General features: G+C 40.8%; 1 protein-coding gene across 3 annotated transcripts in view; it reads left to right on the forward strand.

The window, feature by feature from the left end:
• RAPGEF4 (Rap guanine nucleotide exchange factor 4) overlaps window positions 1-20,340 on the forward strand; it is a 296,243-nt gene that overhangs the window by 34,300 nt on the left and 241,603 nt on the right. For all 3 annotated transcript variants that reach the window (XM_046658760.1, XM_046658761.1, XM_046658762.1), the window contains exons 2-3: window positions 17,138-17,280; window positions 20,066-20,154. In XM_046658760.1, the coding sequence (XP_046514716.1) occupies window positions 17,138-17,280; window positions 20,066-20,154 (232 nt within the window). The remainder of the gene's footprint in view (window positions 1-17,137; window positions 17,281-20,065; window positions 20,155-20,340) is intronic.

Here is a 20,340-nt window from a genome sequence, read left to right on the forward strand (position 1 = left end):
AAGAAGTCCCACTTCTTGATGGAGATAATGACAAAGCCTTTTTGACCATCTTTAATCCACCATACTCAAAGCAGAAATTTTGCTTTATAACATTTTAGATTCTTTGGAGTCTTTTACTGCCTTTTTAGTCAAAACATTTCAGCCATTATTTCTTAAAATATGTTTTCTTCTTCATTTTCTCTCTCTTCTCCTGAGACTTTAATTATATGTAGACTAAACTCTTTTGATATTGTCTCATAGGTCACTGAGCCTCTGTTCATTTTTTTTTTTTATCTTTTTTTCTCTCTGTGCTTTAGTTTGGATAATTTCAACTGCCTGCCTTAAGGTTCAGGGATCTTTTTTTCTGTAGTGCCCAATCTAGTCTTAAACGCATCCAGTGAATTTTTTTCTCTTCTTATTTTGTATTTTTCCGTTTTAGAATTTTCATTTACTTGTTTTTTTATGGTATCTATTTCTCTACTGATATTCTCCATCTTTTCACAAATTACGCTAATCTTTTCTTTTAAATCTTTAAACATATTTATAATAGCTGTTATAAAGTCCTTGTTTGGTATTTTCAACATCTGTTATCTTTGGGTCTGTTTCTATTTGCTTTTTTGGGGGGTTATGAGTTATATTTTACTGTGTTTTTCTGCATATGCAGTAATTTCTGGTTACGTGCTAGACATTGTAAAGCTATGATATTGAGAATCTTAATATTGTTTCTTTCTTTAAAGAATGTCAGCTTCTGTTTCATAGACAGTTAACTTACTGGCGAATCAGCCTGCTTCTATTGAGGCTTATTTTTAAGCCTTGTTAGGGTAGGTCTAGGTCTTAGGCTAGAGTGGTCATTTTGGAGTCTCAGTTAATGTCCAGGGTAATCAGTGAGCTCTGTCTGCTCTGGCTGTCAGAGCTGCTATATCTCTCAGCACTGTGCGACCTCTAGAATTTCCATTCAGTAACACCCCCCCAGGAACTGTTGTCTGCCAGCCCTCTTCATAAGTATTGGTCTGCACATTTGTAGCCAATGGCTCAAGAAGACCCCTGCCAAATTTTGGAGCTCTTTCTATGAACCGCTCCTTCTTTCTGGTTCACTTCACTGCAAATCACAGCAACCTTACCATCCCTGAATTTGAATCACTGTCACACCAGCCCATTGAGACTGCCATGCTTTGCTTGTGTTCTCCCTCCCTGCCTGTGTTCCACAAAATATCTCCAGGTAAAACATCGAAGGTATTGTGTGGATTACCTCTTGTGTTTCCCTTCTTTCTGGGGTCATAGTCCTGTGTTACCTGTTATCCAATGTCTGAAAGCAGTTGCTTCATGTATTTTGTTCAATTTTTAAATTGTTTACTGTTGGAGGGTTAATCTGGCACCAGTTATCCATCATAGCCAGAAGTGGAAGTTCTCCATCTTTTATATTGAAAGAATAGGTTTTTTTTAATTAATAGAAGATTCCTTTTATTTAAGAAAATATAAATTGCCATTCTGCATAATGCTTACGTGACCAACCTGGAGCATCAAACATAGAGATGATTTTGCTAGGGAACTAAAGATGCCTGTAGAGTTTCCACTGACACTTGGCTAATATGTGTGGTTCAATAACAGGTTGATGAGCTGGTGAGATAAATTCTAGTTGAAAACCTTTGGTTCTAGGTCAAAATGATGCCTACGTTGACATGCTAAATTCTTTGTCCTATCCTTGCTTGGATTCTTTGCTGGAAGCCCTGGAATTCTTCTGTGATTCAGTCCTCCTGCCTGAGTTCTGGTTCTTTATGAGGACTGAACACTCAGGCTTCCATAACCTCATCCCTAATCTAGAGACCTGTCTTGACCCAATGTGTCTACATACCAGTTTTTCTCTTCCTATCTGTTAATTACCAATTAAGATAAAATTCAGGCCCATCCCCCCATTTAAATATATTTATATCCATTACGAGTATTATGGAGCAGGAGAGATTAGTTACCATAGGAACAGTCTGAGTATCTCCACACAGGATTAATGAACCCTGTTGTGGTTGCTGGTGCTATATTATGTATTCTAGTTTAGAACCATTTTTAATTTGGGCCTAGTTGAATAGATTTCTTTGAGTGCATCACTTTAAAAAATGGTACCTGTTCCTCCTTGTTTCTACATATAGCTTTAGAACTGCATTGGTTCCATTTCTCATATGGTTTTTACTTTCAGAAAAGGCTTAATACATAAGTAGTTTAATGTCACATTTTTTAACATTTAGATTTACTAAATTAGTTATGAAAACTAGCATGGGCTAACAAGCTCTCTTGAAGGAAAATATAAATGGATCCTACAAGAAATCTTGGTGTCTAAATAAGCTGTTATTGAAAGACAAAGTGGTTTTTTTTTGTGTATTCTTTCACTGAGAACACTGGTAGTCTGAGGATTCATTATTACTCTGATTTTGTAAGACTGGTAGAAAACAGCAAAAATTTTGCTGTTTCTTAACCAAAAAGTAATGTTCGAATTTTCTTCGAAATGTTAGTAACTTTTAATGATAATACATTCATGTGTACAAATGCAAAAGGCGCAAAAGTATATTTATTCTTTCAACAACGTTCATTGGGCACCTACTCTATGCCAGACACTGTTCCAGGTAGCGGAGATGTAGCAGTAATCCAAACAGAAGAAATCCCTGCCTTTATGGAGCTTACATTCTACTGGAAGCCATCATCAAAATAAATAAGTCAATTATTTATGTTAGGAAGTGTTAAGTGCTGTGGAAAAAGAGGATGCTGGGTAAAGATGGGTTAGGTGCTGCTGAGAGGACTGTGGTTTTAAGTAGAAGAGTCTGGGTAGGCTTCCTTGAGAAGAGAGTTTGTGCTCAAACTTGCAGTAGGTGAGGGGTGAGTCTTGCAGATATCTGGGGAAAAAGCATCCCAGGCAGAAGGAATAGCTGTCATGTGGTCTCGGAGGTGGAGCAGAGGCCTTCAAGGTGCAGCAAAGACACTTGTGTGTCTAGAGAAGAGGGAGTAAGAGGAAAATAGTAGAAGATCAGGTTCCAAAGGAAATAGGTGACTGGAGAGGGGCGTGGGGGCCAGATTATGTGGGGACTTTGTTTTTTTTCTCTGAGAGCAACGGGGAGCCACTGGAGAGTTTAGAGCAGAGACACAACATAATCCAACTTAAATTTGAAAAGGATCGCTCTGGATCGTCTAGGAGAGGTGACTCTAAGAGGGCGAGGGTGGAAGCAGGTACTGCTGAGAGGAGACCAGTGCCATGGCCTGGGGAAGAAAGGATGGTGGCACAGATTCAGGGCAGAAAGAGTACAAAGGATGAGAAGCGTTTGGATTCTGGAAATATTTTTATATAATTTTTGTGTGTATATTCATTCTGGGTAAACAGCAAAAATTAAGTCTCTTTCCCTCTTTTGTACCTCAGTCACTTAGTTCATTCCCTGAAGGTCACCACTGACACTGGTTTCCAGTTTCTTGTCCAAACTTCCATGCATTTATAAAAATATATGTATATATTTCTTCTCTCTGCCACATGTCAGTGACAGCACATTATTCACTGTGTTTTAAGCCTTATTTTTTATTGAGTGATACCTTGGATTATTTCATATCCATAGAGCTTCCTCATTCTTTCTAATGTTTGCATACTATTCCATTGTGTAGATTTATCATTATTTATATTCATATTTAAATGTTTTATTTCATAACCTTGTACATACATAATTTTACATGTGTGCAAGAATATCTGCAGAAGTCTTGTAATTGGAATTATTGTATTAAAATATTCTAATTTTTGGTAGATAGTATCAAATTTCCCTCCATGGGTTTGTACTAATATTCACTCCTATTTACTATGTATTTCTACACTTTAAAAACATTTAACTAGGGGCCAGCCTGGTGACATAGTGGTTAAGTTTGCATGCTCTGCTTCGGTGGCCCGGGGTTCATGGGTTTGGATGCCTAGTGCAGACCTACACACTTCTTGTCAAGCCATGCTGTGGTGGCATCCCACATACAAAATAGAGGAAGATTGGCAGAGATGTTAGTTCAAGGACAACCTTCTTCACCCAAACAAACAAACAGACAAACAAATAAAAAATGTAACTACTTCAATATTCGTAGCATCTGTTGAAATTGACACTATTCATTTACAGGGTGAATTCTTCTAATGACCAAAGACTCTTAGGAAAGGAACGAGGAGACTCATCACCCAATTATGTTGGGTGTTGAAACCCGCCAATGTTTTAGTATATTTCAGTGTTGTTTATTGCAACATGTTTTCATAGTATTTTGCCATTTTTAGCTCTCTAAAAAATCCATCAAGCAGGTCAGCATTCTTACAATGATGTCATAGAATAGGGCCTGGCTCCTTGTAAGTGCCCAGTAAGTATTTGTTGAAGGAGTGAATGAATGAATGAAAATGCATACTTGATTCCTAAGGAGGCTTTTACTGGAGACACTTTCCAGATCACACAGTGACTTAATGTTAGTGACAGGAATAAGTGTCAATATTCTTGACTTCTGATAAATATTCCATTTTTAAAAATTGTGTTAAGAGCACTTAGAGATCTCCCTCAACACATTTTTGAGTGCACAATACAGTGTTATTAACTATAGGCACAATGTTGTACGGCGCATCTCTAGAACTTACTCATCTTATATATCTGAAACTTTATATCCCTTGCACAGAAATTCCCCATTTCCCACTCTCTCCAGCCCCTGGCAACCACTATTCTACTCTCTGTTTCTATGAGTTTGACTATTTTAAGATTTTTTTTATTTTTTTGTTTTTCTCCCCAAAGCCCCCCAGTACCTAGCTGTATATTCTTCGTTGTGGGTCCTTCTAGTTGTGGCATGTGGGACGCTGCCTCAGTGTGGTTTGATAAGCAGTGCCATGTCCCTGCCCAGGATTCGAACCAACGAAACACTGGGCCGCCTGCAGTGGAGCGCGCAAACTTAACCACTTGGCCACGGGGCCAGCCTCGAGTTTGACGTTTTTAGACGTCTTGTATGAGTAGAATCGTGCAGTATTCGTTCTTCAGTGACTGGTTTATTTCTCTTAGCATAATGTCCTCAAGGTTCATCCATGTTGTCACATATGGCAGGATTTCTTTATTTTTGAATAAGACTGAACAATATCCCACTGTATGTATATACCGCATTTTCTTTATCCATTCATCTGTTGATGGACATTTAGGTTGTTTCCATTTCTTGGCTGTTGTGAATAATCTGACAAGCACTCTTTACTTTGCAATGCTACACTTACATACTACTCTCAGTTCAAGTCTCTGACTGAGCGTCGTTACTCACTTTTCTGTGGTTTCTTTAAGTTGTAACCAGCTGGGGCACCAACAGCATGTGCTGAGGTAGAGGTAAGAGGGGGTGAGGAGAAAGGGACAGAAGGGTGCTTGGAAGAGACAGCAAGATGCAAGAGGTTTTCCATGAGTAGCTGGGTTTAAAATAAAATAAACAAATAAGTAAAAGGCCCCAAGCCTTATTCCACAAATAGACTATTTTTTTTAGAGCAGTTTTAGGTTCACAGCAAAGTTGAGTGGAAAGTACAGAGAGTTCCCATACACTCCTTGTCCCACGCATGCACAGCCTCCCCCACTGTCAACATCTCCCACCAGAGTGGTATATTTGTTACAACTGATGAACCTACTCTAACACATCATTATCCCCCCCAAGTACGTAGTTAACATTAGGGTTCACTCTTGGTGTTGTACATTCCATGGGTTTGGACAAAAACATAATTATGTGTATCTACCATTATAGTATCATACTCACTTTTCTTTTAAAGCCAGAAATTTTCAACCAGCTGATCCAAGGAGGGGAAGCATTTTCAAAATGCCCTGCTAAAAATGTGCTTCTCTCTGCTGATACTCGTGGGCGTGTATCCTGTGCCTCAGGTGGGTTGGCACGGATGAAAGATTGAGACTCACCGTTCTAGGTAAAGTAATATCCTCTCCTCCTCTTCCCCCATCCTCGGTACACTTCCTCTCTTTCGCTTCCTTCCTCCTTCAGGGGTCTCCTTCTTGTTATCCAGGAACAGAGAGGGCTAAGAAAGGAAGATTATCAGAGGATCTGACTCAAGAGATTCCCATTCTTTCATCCTCACAACCTCAGGCCCTTAGGGCTCTCCAAATATTTAGTTGTATAGCAGGGGCAATTTCTGAATGGTCATCTCAAATTTGAGTCTATCCCTAAGTACTATGGAATGATTTTTGAGAGCCGTTGCTTACTCTGGTGAATATTGTATAGAGGGGAAAAAAAGCCATCAGTTCAACCTTATCCGGAAGCATTTTAAAGAAACATCAGCTATCTGAGTCATTCCAGAAGCCATTCTAAAATTTTAAGGAACCAAAAGAAATTATTTTTAACTTAATGCTGGTAGAACAAGTGTATTACCTAGGGAAAGTTATGATAGAGTCCTATTTTATGTGCTTTTTGGGGTCCAGTGAGCATCCCAGATTGGCTGGGGTCAGGGGGAGAGTTGGGGAGAGACTTATGCCCAGCCTGATGATGCTGTGCTGGGTTTAGATGCTCATGGACAATCAGAGAAGATTTTTGGAAAGGGTCTGTTAAAATTGGGCAAGGCTGTACTTTGATTTTGTATTTTCATTTTAATTTTAATGAGACAAATTGTAACACACTGGGCCTAGTCAAAAAGGTTTTCTCTCTGTGTTCACTAACAAATGCAGAGTTATGAATTATTTAGATATTAGCAGGCTATTCCTGCCCTGCTTGAAGGTGGGCTTTTTCAACTCTCCCGATAGCCTGGGTCCCGGAGCTGACAGCTCTCTCACCATGGGACAGATGACGGAGTGGTTGTCTGCAAAAGAGAGGTGGTGTTCTTATCCCTCCTATTGCTCTGCTCAGCGAGAAAATGGTGGTCCACAGTGACCTCCAGTCATAGCTCTCTTCTCTCATTTGGGACCCTAACGGGCAGTTTTCTCTGCACTCTGTTATAGAGACATAAAAGCAGGCAGGCATGATTTCTAAACAGGGAGGCAGTCGGCCAGGAATTTGCAGACTGGCTGTATTCTGCTCCCTGATGGCAGATGTGCAGGCCATATTTTAGAAGGGTCACAGAGGTCTTGGTGTGCTTTGTTACAGTCAGACTCAGCTGTGAGGATAAGATGCTGCAGTTGCACCTGGGGTCTTAGGATCCATCAAGGACATTTTTCTGAGTCACCCTGAACACAAGCAGAATCAAGAGCCAAGAGAGAATTTTTGGCAATTGAATGAACTGAAGGATGTGTACGTATGTGTGTGTGTGTGTTCGCGCGCATGTGTTGTTAAAAAAAATTCAATGACCCTTGTTAAAGATGGTAGGGCAGATTTTGTTAAGGACCATTGATATAGATATAGGGACTACTGAAACAGGATTTTACAGTGGGGGAAAGATTGGGCTCAACTCCGAACACAGTATGGACAAGTGGAAATTTATAGCCAAGGAGCAGGAGGCTGGGGGGGCGGTCAGTGGATGGAAAATTACTAAGAAGAAATGTTACCACACAAAAATGGGGTTCCCCGAACCCCCCAAATCAGACTATCTGATGCGCATAAATGAGCCAATTAATTATGGCATCAGCTTTTGGGAGAGAAATCAGCTGTATTCTCTGAGATCAATCTGCAGGGAGATAGGGGGCGTGTGCCCTCAGATCTGTCTCCTCGATTCAGGATTTGGGGTGAAATGTAAGAGGTTAGGGAGAAGAGGCTGGCGTGCGGAAATGCTGGCTGGACAAGTTTTGATTGGTGGGCTTCAGGCATTTATGGTGAGGTTCTAAACGTGTGTGATGAGATTCTAAACCTTTATGATGAGATTCTAAACTTTCATGGTGAGGTGGGCAAGGAATTTTAACTCTGGATCTTCTGGAATGACGGACCCCTTGCTTCTGACGAGAGTCCAACTTTTTAAGTTCCAGTTGTGTCCCTGTCCCTTGGTTCTGTGTGGAGAAGAATCTTTGGCTCTGAGGTCCTTTCAGGTCCAGGTTTCTTCTTCTGTACGTGCTCTGGCTACGTGACTTTGCAAATTTTCTGAAAGACAATTCTTAATCCCTTTGTTGATAAGATGGGGTCAGTTGAACTGGTCCTGGAGGGCTTGTGGTTACAGAAACACAGGGCTAAGTGGGGTTCTGGCTAAACTGACCTAACGGGATTCTTGCTGAAGACAGGCGAGGGCGACCAGACATCACCTGAGGGATGGGGGAGGATGAGGAACCTGATCGGGAGGGTGGTTAGATTTCGAGGAAGGGGGCTTCTGGATAAACTGACTTAGCAGCGTTCTTGCTAAAACTTCATTTTACAAGAAAGTACCCAGATGGGCCTATGAGAAGGTTCAGGAACGTGACTAAAGTTTGATCAACAAAGAATCTTAGTGTGTGTGTATGTTTCTGTGTGTGTGTGTATGCATCTCTGTATATGTGTGTGTGTGTATGCATGTATGTGTACTTGTGTCTTTGTGCATATCTGTGTGCACACAGACAGGCGTGCACTTGTGTGTGTGTGTGTGGGGTGGGAAGTTGGTGGGTAGGAAGCTCGTAGGAGAGGAGTCAGCCGAGCAGGTCTCTAGGGAGAGGGCCGTAGTGATACATCACATTTTTAGGACTAAATGACCAAACGATGGTAGTACTGTAGTCATAAAAAGAGAAATGAGAAAGAACTGATTTAGGAAGAATTTGCAATAATGCCTTCTTGAAGTCTTTGTAGAACTTTCATCCGTAAGTGATGCTGTTCCTCTTCTGAACTCCTATTCCCTTCTTTCCTGCTTTTTTGGTGTCTGTGTGTATGAGGAAGATTGGCCCTGAGCTAACATCAGTTGCCAATCTTCCTCCTTTTGTTTGAGGAAGATTGTCGCTGAGTTAACATCTGCGCCAATCTTCCTCTATTTTGTATATGGGACGCCACCACAGTGTGGCTTGATGAGCCATGCTGGTCCACGCCTGGGATCCAAACCTGTGAACCCCAAGCTGCTGAAGCGAAGTACGTGAACCTAACCACCACACCACCGAGCTGGCCCCCCTTCCTTCCTGTTTTAATTGTGCTTCTCACCACATTTCACCTTGATATTTGCTGTATGTGTATGAATCTCCCTGACGCAATTTTACCAAAGAAGCCGTGTTCTTTGCATCACCAGGTGCTTTATTTTCCTCTCATGTAGATACTCAGTAAATATTTGCAGGTTAAATGAATATATTTTCAACACCTTTCTGAATTTTTTTGACATCGTCGGGAAAACTTGTAATTAATAAAGAGTAAACATTTCAGTATTCTAAGTGATTAATAATCTTATAATTAAAATGATGACGTGATAAGTGGTAAACATCTTGAGTTTCAAAGACTTTGGATAGATCCATGTCATCAGTGGCATTATAAATACACATGATTTTAGCATACTAATACTCACCTAACCTCTGTGTCGAATGTTTTGTCTTGTAAAATAGCGTTCATAATACCTGCCTCATCTAACAGGGCTGTGATGATCAAAATTTTCAAACCCCTTTGAAAAGTTAATAGTGTTACAAAAGGGTCGAGATTTGTCAAGTGTATAGTGTTTGAGATCTTAGTGTCGTTGTAATAGAGCGAGAAAAACATATATGCACATCTATCTGTAAAATCTTCCAAAGGCACACAAGAATTCTAGTGTATGTTTTTAAGCTCTTTATTCATTGTTTTCATTAGATACTTCTTTGAAAAGTTCTTTGTGGCTGATAATGATGATGATGGAGATGACGGTATCAGTAATAATAATGGCTTTTGTAGCCTTTTATAATTTATAGAGCTCACATGTATTATTATCTTGGATGTACCAGTTCATTTGGGGAGGGAACTAGCTCTTTATAACGCTGTTACTGTTAAAACAAACCGCAAAGTCATTTTAATGCAAATGTATTTCATTAACATTATACCCAATGTTCTGAAATACATTTACTGATCTTCAAAAGACATCTGGAAATTAAAAAAAAATACAGGTTGAATAGTTGAGGAAAGTAAGCATTACATACATTCCTGCAAGATGATAGTACTGGTCTAGTTGGTTATTGTTGTCCAGTTCCTGGCTGAGCCTCCTGTTTATGATTATGGGAAGGCAACTGGGCAGAAGGCAGTCCTGCCTCCCCCTCCGCCTTTCCCCTCCCTTCTTCACCTCCTTCCTGCACCTGCACAGGTCTCTCTGTTGGGTTTTGGAGTCCACTGCCTGGGGAGGTCCCCCGAGCTTCTGTAGGAGTTAGCACTGAGGGATTCGCTCAGCAGACACAGGAGGGGGTGGCCCTCCTCATGACAAAGGATTTTCAAATATTGGTTATCATAAAGTCAGACAACAGAAGTCATCTAAGGGGAGATGTTTTTGCTGATTTTATGATTATTGTACATTTTTTCCCACAAATGCTTATGTGTTATTCTTTTGTGTTCTAACTAACCCAGAAACTGGTTAATTAGTCCCTAGATAATCCCAAATTGACGAATGAAGATTTAAGAGCATATTAGATTTTTACATTTCATGATACACGTGGGCAGCACCCAGAATCCAGAGCCTTTGCTCTCCCTCATACACCTGATTTTGGTAGTTCACATGTTTTCATTCTTTGTGCAGTAACATGAGGTCCAGCCCAGAACACTGTGGGTCCCCACATTATAGTGCTTGCTATATAGTGTTCTAATCTTCGTGATGTGGCTCCCTTCCCCACTGGTTTGTGAGCTCCTTGGGGGTAGGGTCGGCGTCTTGCTCATCTTTGTTCTTTCAGGGGAAGGTATCGAATGTACAGTAGGAGAGCAATGTTACCGAATGGATAGGTAAAATGAATGTGCATTCGAGAGGATGTGTTTGGTGTAAAGTCATTTAACATTCCATAGATTTGGATAATTCATATTGCAAAGTTAAGTCTTGTTTATTCGAATGCCATTAATTTGAAAGGTACATATGATAAAAAGTTATGCGTTAAAACCACTGCTTTCAAGATTATAAACACATTCTAATAAAATGATCTTTTTTGATACTGCTGACAGGCATTATTTACCATTACAATTTATCTAGTACTTAAAAGAATTTTATTTTATCAGAAATATTTTTGGTTTGTGCCTTTTGCTAACTTAGATAGGTTAATCTCTGTCTCACCTTGCTGTCTGATTTAGAAAGTTTTCAATGATGGACTGTGAAATTCATCCTGGAAGAGCTGAAGAACCATGAGAAGAAGAAAAAACAAAGCAGGAACACAGTGAATCAGTGGTTTATAAAAAATAAGACCCAAATAGCATGTACCCAATGAATGGATAGATGAATGATGGTATCTCCAAAGAGACAAAACTTGCATGCATGAAATATGAAATAATGAAACAATGTGATAAGATGCCAAAAAGAAATGTCATCAATTGGATTTCAGAGAAGAGAGAGAACGTTGTAAGGAAAAGCTCCATGAAGGAAGTGAACCCTAAGCTGCTCATAAGGAAATGAGTCAGTGTGAGAAAATAACTTTGTGTCTGTATTAGTTTCCTATTGTTGTGTAACAAATTACGACAAACTTAGTGGCCCAGAACAGCGTACATTTATCATCTCACCATCTCCAAGGGGTGGGAGCCTCAGCATGTCTATCTGGATCCTCTACTCAGGGTCCTTTTTTTTTTTTTTTTAAATAATTTCTTTCTTTCTTTCTTTCTTTTTTTTTTGAGGAAGATTAGCCCTGAGCTAACTACTGCCAATCCTCCTCTTTTTGCTGAGGAAGACTGGCCCTGAGCTAACATTCATGCCCATCTTCCTCTGCTTTATATGTGGAATGCCTACCACAGCATGGCTTTTGCCAAGCAGTGCCATGTCCGCACCCGGGATCCAAACCAGCAAACCCTGGGCAGCCAAGAAGCAGAACGTGCGAACTTAATTGCTGTGCCACCAGGCCAGCCCCGTCTGCTCAGGGTCTTGAGGGCTGACTCGTCTGTGTTCCCTTCTGGAGCTGGGGGACTGCTTCTCAGCTCACATGGTTGCTGATACGATTCAGTTCCCCGCAGTTGTAGAACTGAGTTTCCTGTTTTCTTGCTGGTTACCAGCTAGGGGTCTCACATATTCCTTGCCACATTGGCCCTCTTGCAACATGGCTGCTTCCTTCTTCAAGGCCAGCAAAAGAATCTCCTACTTCCACTGTCCTTTAAAGGACTCATTTGATTAGGTCAGGCCCACTTGGGGAAAAAAATCTTACTTTTGATTAAGTTAAAGTCAGCTGATTAGGGACCTAAATTATATCTGCAAAATCTCTTTACTGTTGCCATATATCATAACATAATCATGGGAGTGATATCTCCACACTTTGCCATGTTCTATTGACTAAAAGCAAATTATAGCTGCTGCCCACACTCAAGGGGATTATACAAGTTGTGGATCATTGGGGGTCACCCTAGGATCCTGCCCACCACAGTGTCTTCTTTTGTAAATGGTTATTTCTGTTGTTATTTGAACATGTTTTAAAAGTGAAGTTTTTAAAAAAGTGATTTAAAAAATGGGTCCCGGTGTCAGATGTTATGCTAAGGAAAATACCTTCTCTGAACTTGGAGCTTTTACTTCCTTTTACTTAGGGGACCAGCTGTACGCAGTTATTAAGGGAGTGGAAAGGAGCTAGAGTGCGTTATAATTAGAGAAAGCTGCATCATCATTTTGAACTACTGCAAGAGGCTCCTAACTGTTCTCTTGGCTGCTGGTCTTTCCTCTCACATCTGCCTCTACTTTCAGTCAAGGTCATCTTTCCAAAATGCTCATCCAGTCATACCACTATCCTGCTTAAAATATGTCTGCCGACTGTTGGAACCCAAGCTCTCCAGCCTCGTAGGAAAGGACTGCTGTGCCGTTCAGCTACATGCTTCATGTGCCCTTCATTCACACTCCACTGAGGCAGCGGCGGTAGGGGTTAAGAGGAGGCGGTGGATTTGAGAGATGCTGAGTAGGTAGAATGACCCAGATGTGGTGAGGGAAGTGCAGGTGCAGGTGCTGGAGAGAAGCTGGGTTCAGTTTGAGGTCACCGTGAAACATCACGCCCAAGGACTTCTTGCATGTTTGGCCCTCCGCTGGGTACTGTGGGGTCTATAAAGGAAGTGCCAGGCACGACGTCTACCAGAGGCGAGGGTCTAGGTGGCATTAGGAAATTATGGATTCACAGGAGAAGAGGGGCAACAGAAGGATTGTCAGCGGTGGTAGATTTCCGAGATTGGATGGTAAAGATGTCGGTTAATCGCTGAATGGAATTTTCCTTACTCCACCAAGTACCCAATAAAAGCAGACAGGTAAAATATTACTTTCCCTTGTTTCTGTGGCTTAAATGCTTAAACAACGGGCGACATTAGTAGGACCTAATTTGGGGGTGCCCAAAGAAAACGTCAGGAAGAGAGGTTTCAAACTTGTCCTGGTTATCTCAAATTAACTTTGTCTTTCCGAGTATCTTTTGTCCCTTGAGCTCACACAGTCTGGTTACAAATCTTGAAGTTCTTTTCTGCCTGTTTTGGACCGTGTGGAAGTACATACAATGTTTAAGAAATGTGAGCAAACACATTTTTCTTCTGGAGTTTCTTCTGGGGAGTGTGGGCCAAAAATGTTTTTCAGCTGCCCTGGTCTGCCTTCCTAATATGGGATATGTTCTGGGGAGAATAAACAAAATGGGATGCTGCTTTCCTTCTTGAAGGAAGTTGGATTCTAATCTCCACTTATTTCTTTTCTGATATAAGTAGAATCCACCATAACAATCAATTTCCAGCTCATCTGGTCCTTGTGATTCCTCCCATCGTCTTTCAAATGCTGCCATTGCGTTGGGCCTGCAGGCTAGTGCTGATGCTGCTGTGGCCACCTGTGGGGTTCATGTGGCTGCTTGCTGTGGCTGGGTGTGACTCCCTGCTGGTGCCAACACTGCTTCCCATGAAGTGTGCCCCACTGGCTTGGCTCCTCACCGAGGGGCACCTCTGCCAGTTGCTGTCACCTCACTGCCTGTGAATTGCTTTCCCACTGGGCACAAAAAGACTCTTGTTGAAAGTTGTCTGTACCCCTTTATTAACTATTGGAGTTCTAGCCTTTGTTTCAAAGCCCCCTAACTTTGAGAACAACTCTGGCAGGGAGTTTTTAAAGCCTTTCCACAGGGCTGACAGGTAAAAGGATGCGCTGGTTCTGACGTGCTGCACCCTCCCTGGTACAGCCTGCGTACCTGTCAGCTCTTCCAGGCACTTGGTCATCTCAGAAAGTGGGCTAATGCCTAATGCCGCAGGAGATTCCTTCCTCCTCCCTGGGAAGCAGGATCTAAGCCCTTTAGCAGAGTTAGTCAGGAGGCTAGCTGAGGTTGTGGGCATATTTTTGACCCTGGTTTTCTTGGGCCTGAAAGTGTGATGGGAGCAGGTAAAGAGCCTCTCAACTCAGGAAAGCTGTGTCCCAGGTCTTTCTTTTAGTGATGGGTCATCTGCTCCTGTCTTCCAAAAATGTTCATCTCTGATGATGGGATCCGTCTTCCTCTGACAATGTCCCAAGTTCCTTGGGACTCTGGCACCTCTAGTCCTGACCTCTGTGTTGGTTAAGGTGATGCTGTGGTAACACCCCTCCCCCCAGGTCTCAGTAGCTTCACACAATGGAAGTTTATTTGTCACTTAGACAAAGTCTCCATCTTGTGGCTATAGCATCTGAAATACGTGCCTTCTGTGTTAGTTTCCTAGGGCTGCTGAAACAAGATACTGCAAACTAGTATAGTTTATACTGAACCTAGAAATTTATTCTTTCATAGTTCTGGAGGCTAAAAGTCCCAAATCAGGGTGTCAGCAGGGCCATGTTCTCCTGATGGCTCTAGGAGAGGCTCTCTCCCTGCCTGTTTCTAGCTTCTGCTGGTTGCGGGCACTCCTCGGCTTGTAGATGCATCACTTCGATCTCCGCATTCACCTTCACACGGCCATCATCCCTGTGTCTCTGTGTCCAAATTTCCTTCTTCTTGTAAGGACTCCAGTCCTTGGATTATGGCCCACTCATATTCAGTATGATGTCATCTTAACTTGATTATATCTGCAAAGACCCTATTTCCACATAAGGTCACACTCACAGGTACCTGGTGTTAGGACCTTGACGTATTTTTGGGGAGAGACACAGTTCAATCCATAACACACTGCAGAGTTGTGGCTGAGGAAGAGAGAGATGGAAGATACCCCTTGGATCTTAACAGTCATACCTCAGAAGTAGTACGTGCTAGTTTTGTCACAGTCTACTGGTCAGAACGTGACTAACATAACTGCAATGGAAACTAGTAAATTCAGGGAACAGATGGGTATTTGATGGGAATTATCTGTCTTGGTCACATCCTTGCCCTGTTCATTTCCTCCGATCCCAGAATGCTCCGGGCATACGCGAGGTTGGATAGCTTCTGTATAATGTGAAATATCTATCAAGGAATAGGATGTGATCTTGCAAAGCATATTGAAGGAACAGACTTGGAAAACTGCTCAAAGAAAAGAAAGAAAATAGTTTATATAATCTGTAAAAGTACCACATTTTGTTTGGTTCTTTGCTTCCTCTTAATCCAGAGAAGGCAAAATGGCGGGCAACAATTTGCATCTAGTCCATAGATGTTTTTGTGTGTGCCCTACACAATGTTTAAGAAATGTGAACAAACATCTAGATATCTTTCCTTGAACAACTGGAAGATGGCTGCCTATGTTTCCACAGAAAACCAGTAATGAGGAAAACAGCCAAGTAAGGCCTGCTTCTTCTAGATAGTCCCATCTCTGCAGTTTGCTCTGATCCCCACCATTCCTTATAGTACTGCCAACACTGAGGCTGAGTATCTGTTCTCGGTTGTCTTTGCACTTTCACCATTGTTTTCATACAGTAGAGATTTTTTCCATTATACTTGGCTCTTTTTACTCACTTATTTTCTGATTGTCATCTGCAGGCATTTGTGTTTGTGACCTCAATTTTAAGTAAAATCTGCATTTTCCTGTATCTTTTCATATCCTGGTGCTTCTAAGGGATTAAACACAACCCAAAAGGTCACCTTGAACTCATGACTTTGATGTTGATTCCTGCTGTAGCCATCTGTAAAGGAAAAACTCACTCCTCCTGTGTTTCCTTTACTCACACTACTACCACACTGTCAATACCTCTGACACCAGATGTGTGGGTTTTCCACACATTAAGCAATTCTCTGACACCAGCTGGGTGCTACAATTCAGCTGAATTCTGATACCATCTGTCTAGAGATGACATCATATCCCACAGGTTAGAGGATCAGTCCCAGAAACTGCCCTCTCCTCTTTAGATGCCAGTTGCAAGTCCAGGTTGTTATCATGCTTCTGACCAACCAGCTATAAATCGAAGGTTTCCACAAACCCCTCCTTGGGTTTGATGAATTTGCTAGAGCAGCTCATAGAACTCAGGAAAACATTTACTTACTAGATTACCAGTTTGTTATAAAAAGATATGGGAACAGCCAGATGGAAGAGATGCATAGGATAAGGTATGGAAAGAGGCGACGAGCTTCCATGCCTTCTCTGAGTGCAGCTCTCTGTGTGTTCACCAACTGGAAACTCTCCAAATGCTGGAATTGAGACATTTTCATGGAGGCTTCATTACTTAGGCCTGACTGATGAAATCATTGGCCATTGGTGATTGCACTCAATCTCTGGTCCCACTCTCCTCCCTGGAGGTCATGGGCTTGGGATGAAAGTTTCAACCCTCTAATCACATGGTTGGTCTTCCTGGCAACCAGCCCCCATCCTTAGGTTACCTAGGGGCTTTCCAAAAGTCGCCTCCTGAACGTAAACTCTGTTGTGGTTGAGAGGGGCTTGTTATGAATAACAAGACACCCATTTCACCTTTATGGCTCTGAAGCATTTTAGGAACTGAAGGCAAAAAACCAAATATTACAACAAAAAGATGCCCCCACGGCTCTCAGATAGGAAACTACAAGAGTTCTAGAAGAGAAGTGCCAGGGACAGTGGACAAAGGCCAAATATACATTTCTTGTTATAAATCACAATAACACCTCATCTGCAATACTCGTGATTTGAGGTAAATAGTTGACAAAGGCCTGAACATACTTATAATGGCGATAGGTGGATAAATATTTGCAGTGAAATACTTGCAATGGGTATAGTTGTATAAATTTGGGTATAATTAGAATAATGCATGTTGATTCAGGTTAATCCTTACTGATACAATTTTTTGTGCTTTTTATCCCCTTTATAGACCACTGGAACGATCCAGTGAAGATGTAGATATAATCTTCACACGGCTGAAAGAAGTTAAAGCTTTTGAGAAATTTCACCCAAATCTCCTTCATCAGATTTGTTTGTGTGGTTATTATGAGAATCTGGAAAAAGGAATAACATGTAAGAAATGCAACTCCGGTGGTATATTTTCGTGTATGGTCTGTGCTCATTTGTAGATATGGGGATAGATAACATATGGGGTATTTATGTGCCAAATATTTGAGCTTCAACCAAAGGTATTAGGTTGACATTTCCCTCTACTTTATTTAGTTCCATGTAGCATTACCTTAACTTTGTTCACAGCATTTAAATGGTTCTTCCAGGGCAGCCTACTTTCTAGATGGAGCTAGAAGGATGTACTGATTCATGTATTCAGCTATATCCTTAGAAATTCAAATAATTATTTTCTCTAACCCAAGAAATATATGAGCCAGTAGGATATTAAATAAAGATAAAAGGACTCTTGGGGGCCAGCCCTGTGGCTGAGTTCACGCGCTCTGCTTTGGCAGCCCAGGGTTTTGATGGTTTGGATCCTGGGCACGGGCTTAGCACTGCTCATCAAGCCATGCTGAGGTGGCATCCCACATGCCACAACTAGAAGTACCCACAACTAAAAATATACAACTATGTACCGGGGGGCTTTGGGGAAAATAAGGAAAAATAAAATTTAAAAAAGAAAAGGACTCTTACCTAATGCTAATAATAATGTTTTGAATTAACCTGAGTGATATCATCTATTCCAAGTATGAATAGAGGACAGGGAGAGTAAAACGATAGAGTGACAGCTGCATTGAAAAACAAGTATTTTTTCATTAAAAAATAGTGCTTTTCCATCTTTTGGGATGCTTTATGCTGCATTTAACAGAAAACTCTCATCCAACTGGCTTCAATAATCAATTACTCATACATGGAGGGAAAAATCAATTACTCATATGCAAGAAGTCCTGGGGTAGGATGGCTTTAGAGTTAGTTAATTAAGTGGCTCAATGACTTTATTAAGGTCACAGGTCCCTCCCATCTTGCTTTGTTTTTGTTTTGCTAGGCATCCGCAGGTGTTGGCTTACGTTCCCAGACTTGACCCAAAGGATTCTCAGATATCTACAGCAATTAGAGAAGCACGATTTCTTCTTATGTCTCCTTTCAGAAGTCTCTCAGGAGACTTCCTCTATTATTGCATTGGCCAGAATTGTATCATATGGCCACGTCCAGCCCAAACACTGGCAAAGATAATGTGATCACCACGATTGATTTAGACCAATCATGATTACTCCAGTGGAGCTGGGCAAGAAGTGCGTGTGCTCTGAGCACTTGGCCCGTTGGAGGAGGGTGGGGGACTTGTATAAAATCTGGGTTCACTTAGATAAGAGGAAGGGAGGGCATGATTCTGGGTGGGAAACCAACAGGGTCTGTCACAACATCATTGTAGAAAATTTAGAAGACAAATGAAATAAAAGTCACCTACAATCCCCAAACCCAAAGATTACTGTTAACACTTTGTGTATATCCTTCAAGATGTTTTCCCATGTCTGCACATGCAAATGTAGTCCCACTTCTCTTTAAAAAACAATCCATATGTATTGTTTCCAAACCAATATTTTTTTTCTTACTGATATTAGGGACTTTATTCATTTGGGAATGAGACTCTATTTTCTGTTTCTTAAAGCCATTTTCAAAATGAATCTTCCATGATATGTAATGTGAATTTGATTGGCAAATGATAACGTCTTTTGGAGCCAAAAAGTTCTCGAAAGGCGAAGCCTTAACTCTAAAATAAGTCACTTACAAAGGCTAGGAAGAGCAGAGCCACTGGAGAGGGCAGCTGTAAACTCATCAGTTCCTCGTCTCAAGCTTATCATTGCACTTGGTCGGATGCCGTTGTTGTGCTTCGCCTGTCCACAGCATGTCTTAGTCAGGGAGTTTAGAGCAGCTTGTCATCATTAATTACGGCTCCCAGAAGCACTAGCCTTGCCAGAACTCAAGTGTCCCACTGAGTTGTCATGTGATTTTTCATTGAGTCACTTGACCTCTGACTCTAACTGTGAAAAGAATTTTAAAATGTCAGATCATTCCATCTAGTTATTTAGCTAGGATATTTAAAAGGATAGTTGGGTTTCTGTGAGATTTTTGAACCAGTGTTTCAGAATGACTTTCCAAAGTACTAGTCTTAATATAATATGGGAACTAAGGTTCTATCTAAATATCTAAATATTTTCTCTCTGAGATTGCAAAAGTAAAGCAAAATCAGGTTTGGAAATTTCTGATGAGAGTCATTTCTAAAGAGTAGTTAATCCTAATGCCTAAAAGCAGTGAATTTATTAAAAAACAAGAAAATGGACAATGATAATACAGTAGTCAAAACTTTTAAAGTAGGTTTTATTTTTCTTAATCATTCATTGGTTAGCTTAAAAGGAGACATTCTATCCTAGAAAATACATTGCTTTTAATATAAATGCATTTAGGAAATTGGAGTGAAAGTCTGGTATTTTGTTGAGTCAAATAAGCTTGTTAATATGTACCCATCTAAAGTGATAATTTTCCAGGAATCATTATATAATGAAATGTATTTAAGATAAATTGCATGGAACATCAATCGATTCTTAAATTCAAAGGATCTTATAGCATTTAGGGTTATCATTCCTTATTACTGCTCTGTAAATATAAAAGAGTTCTGTTTAATAGAGTTCCACTTCATAGAGTGTTGGATAAATGGGATATAGCTTTGTTGATAGGTAAGGGAAAGAGAACTATGTCCTGTTCTTGTGGGAATAGATAGAGGACGGATGGTAAGCTCAGCCAGGTCTAGGTTATGCTTATAATAGCCAGTGAGAAACTATCAGGTCATACGATAAAACCAACCTATTTGGTTTTTAAATTTGGTATATTTACATTACTATTTCTTTTTCAGTATTTCGCCAGGGTGATATTGGAACAAACTGGTATGCTGTCCTGGCAGGGTCTTTGGATGTTAAAGTATCTGAAACCAGCAGTCACCAGGTAAGATAACTTATTTTTTTTTTTAAGTAGGACTTATTATTGTTATTTTTAAAGACACATTATGCCTATGTCTTTTATGCCATCGAAATTACATTTTCAAACCCATTTCCTCTTTCCCATAGCAAGGAGTTCACCAAGTGTTTGTTGAATCCCTTTACTAAGTTACTTAAGAAACATAGATATTGA

The sequence above is a fragment of the Equus quagga genome, chromosome 4 (genome assembly GCF_021613505.1).
Source record: "Equus quagga isolate Etosha38 chromosome 4, UCLA_HA_Equagga_1.0, whole genome shotgun sequence".
NCBI classification, from domain to species: Eukaryota; Metazoa; Chordata; class Mammalia; order Perissodactyla; family Equidae; genus Equus; species Equus quagga.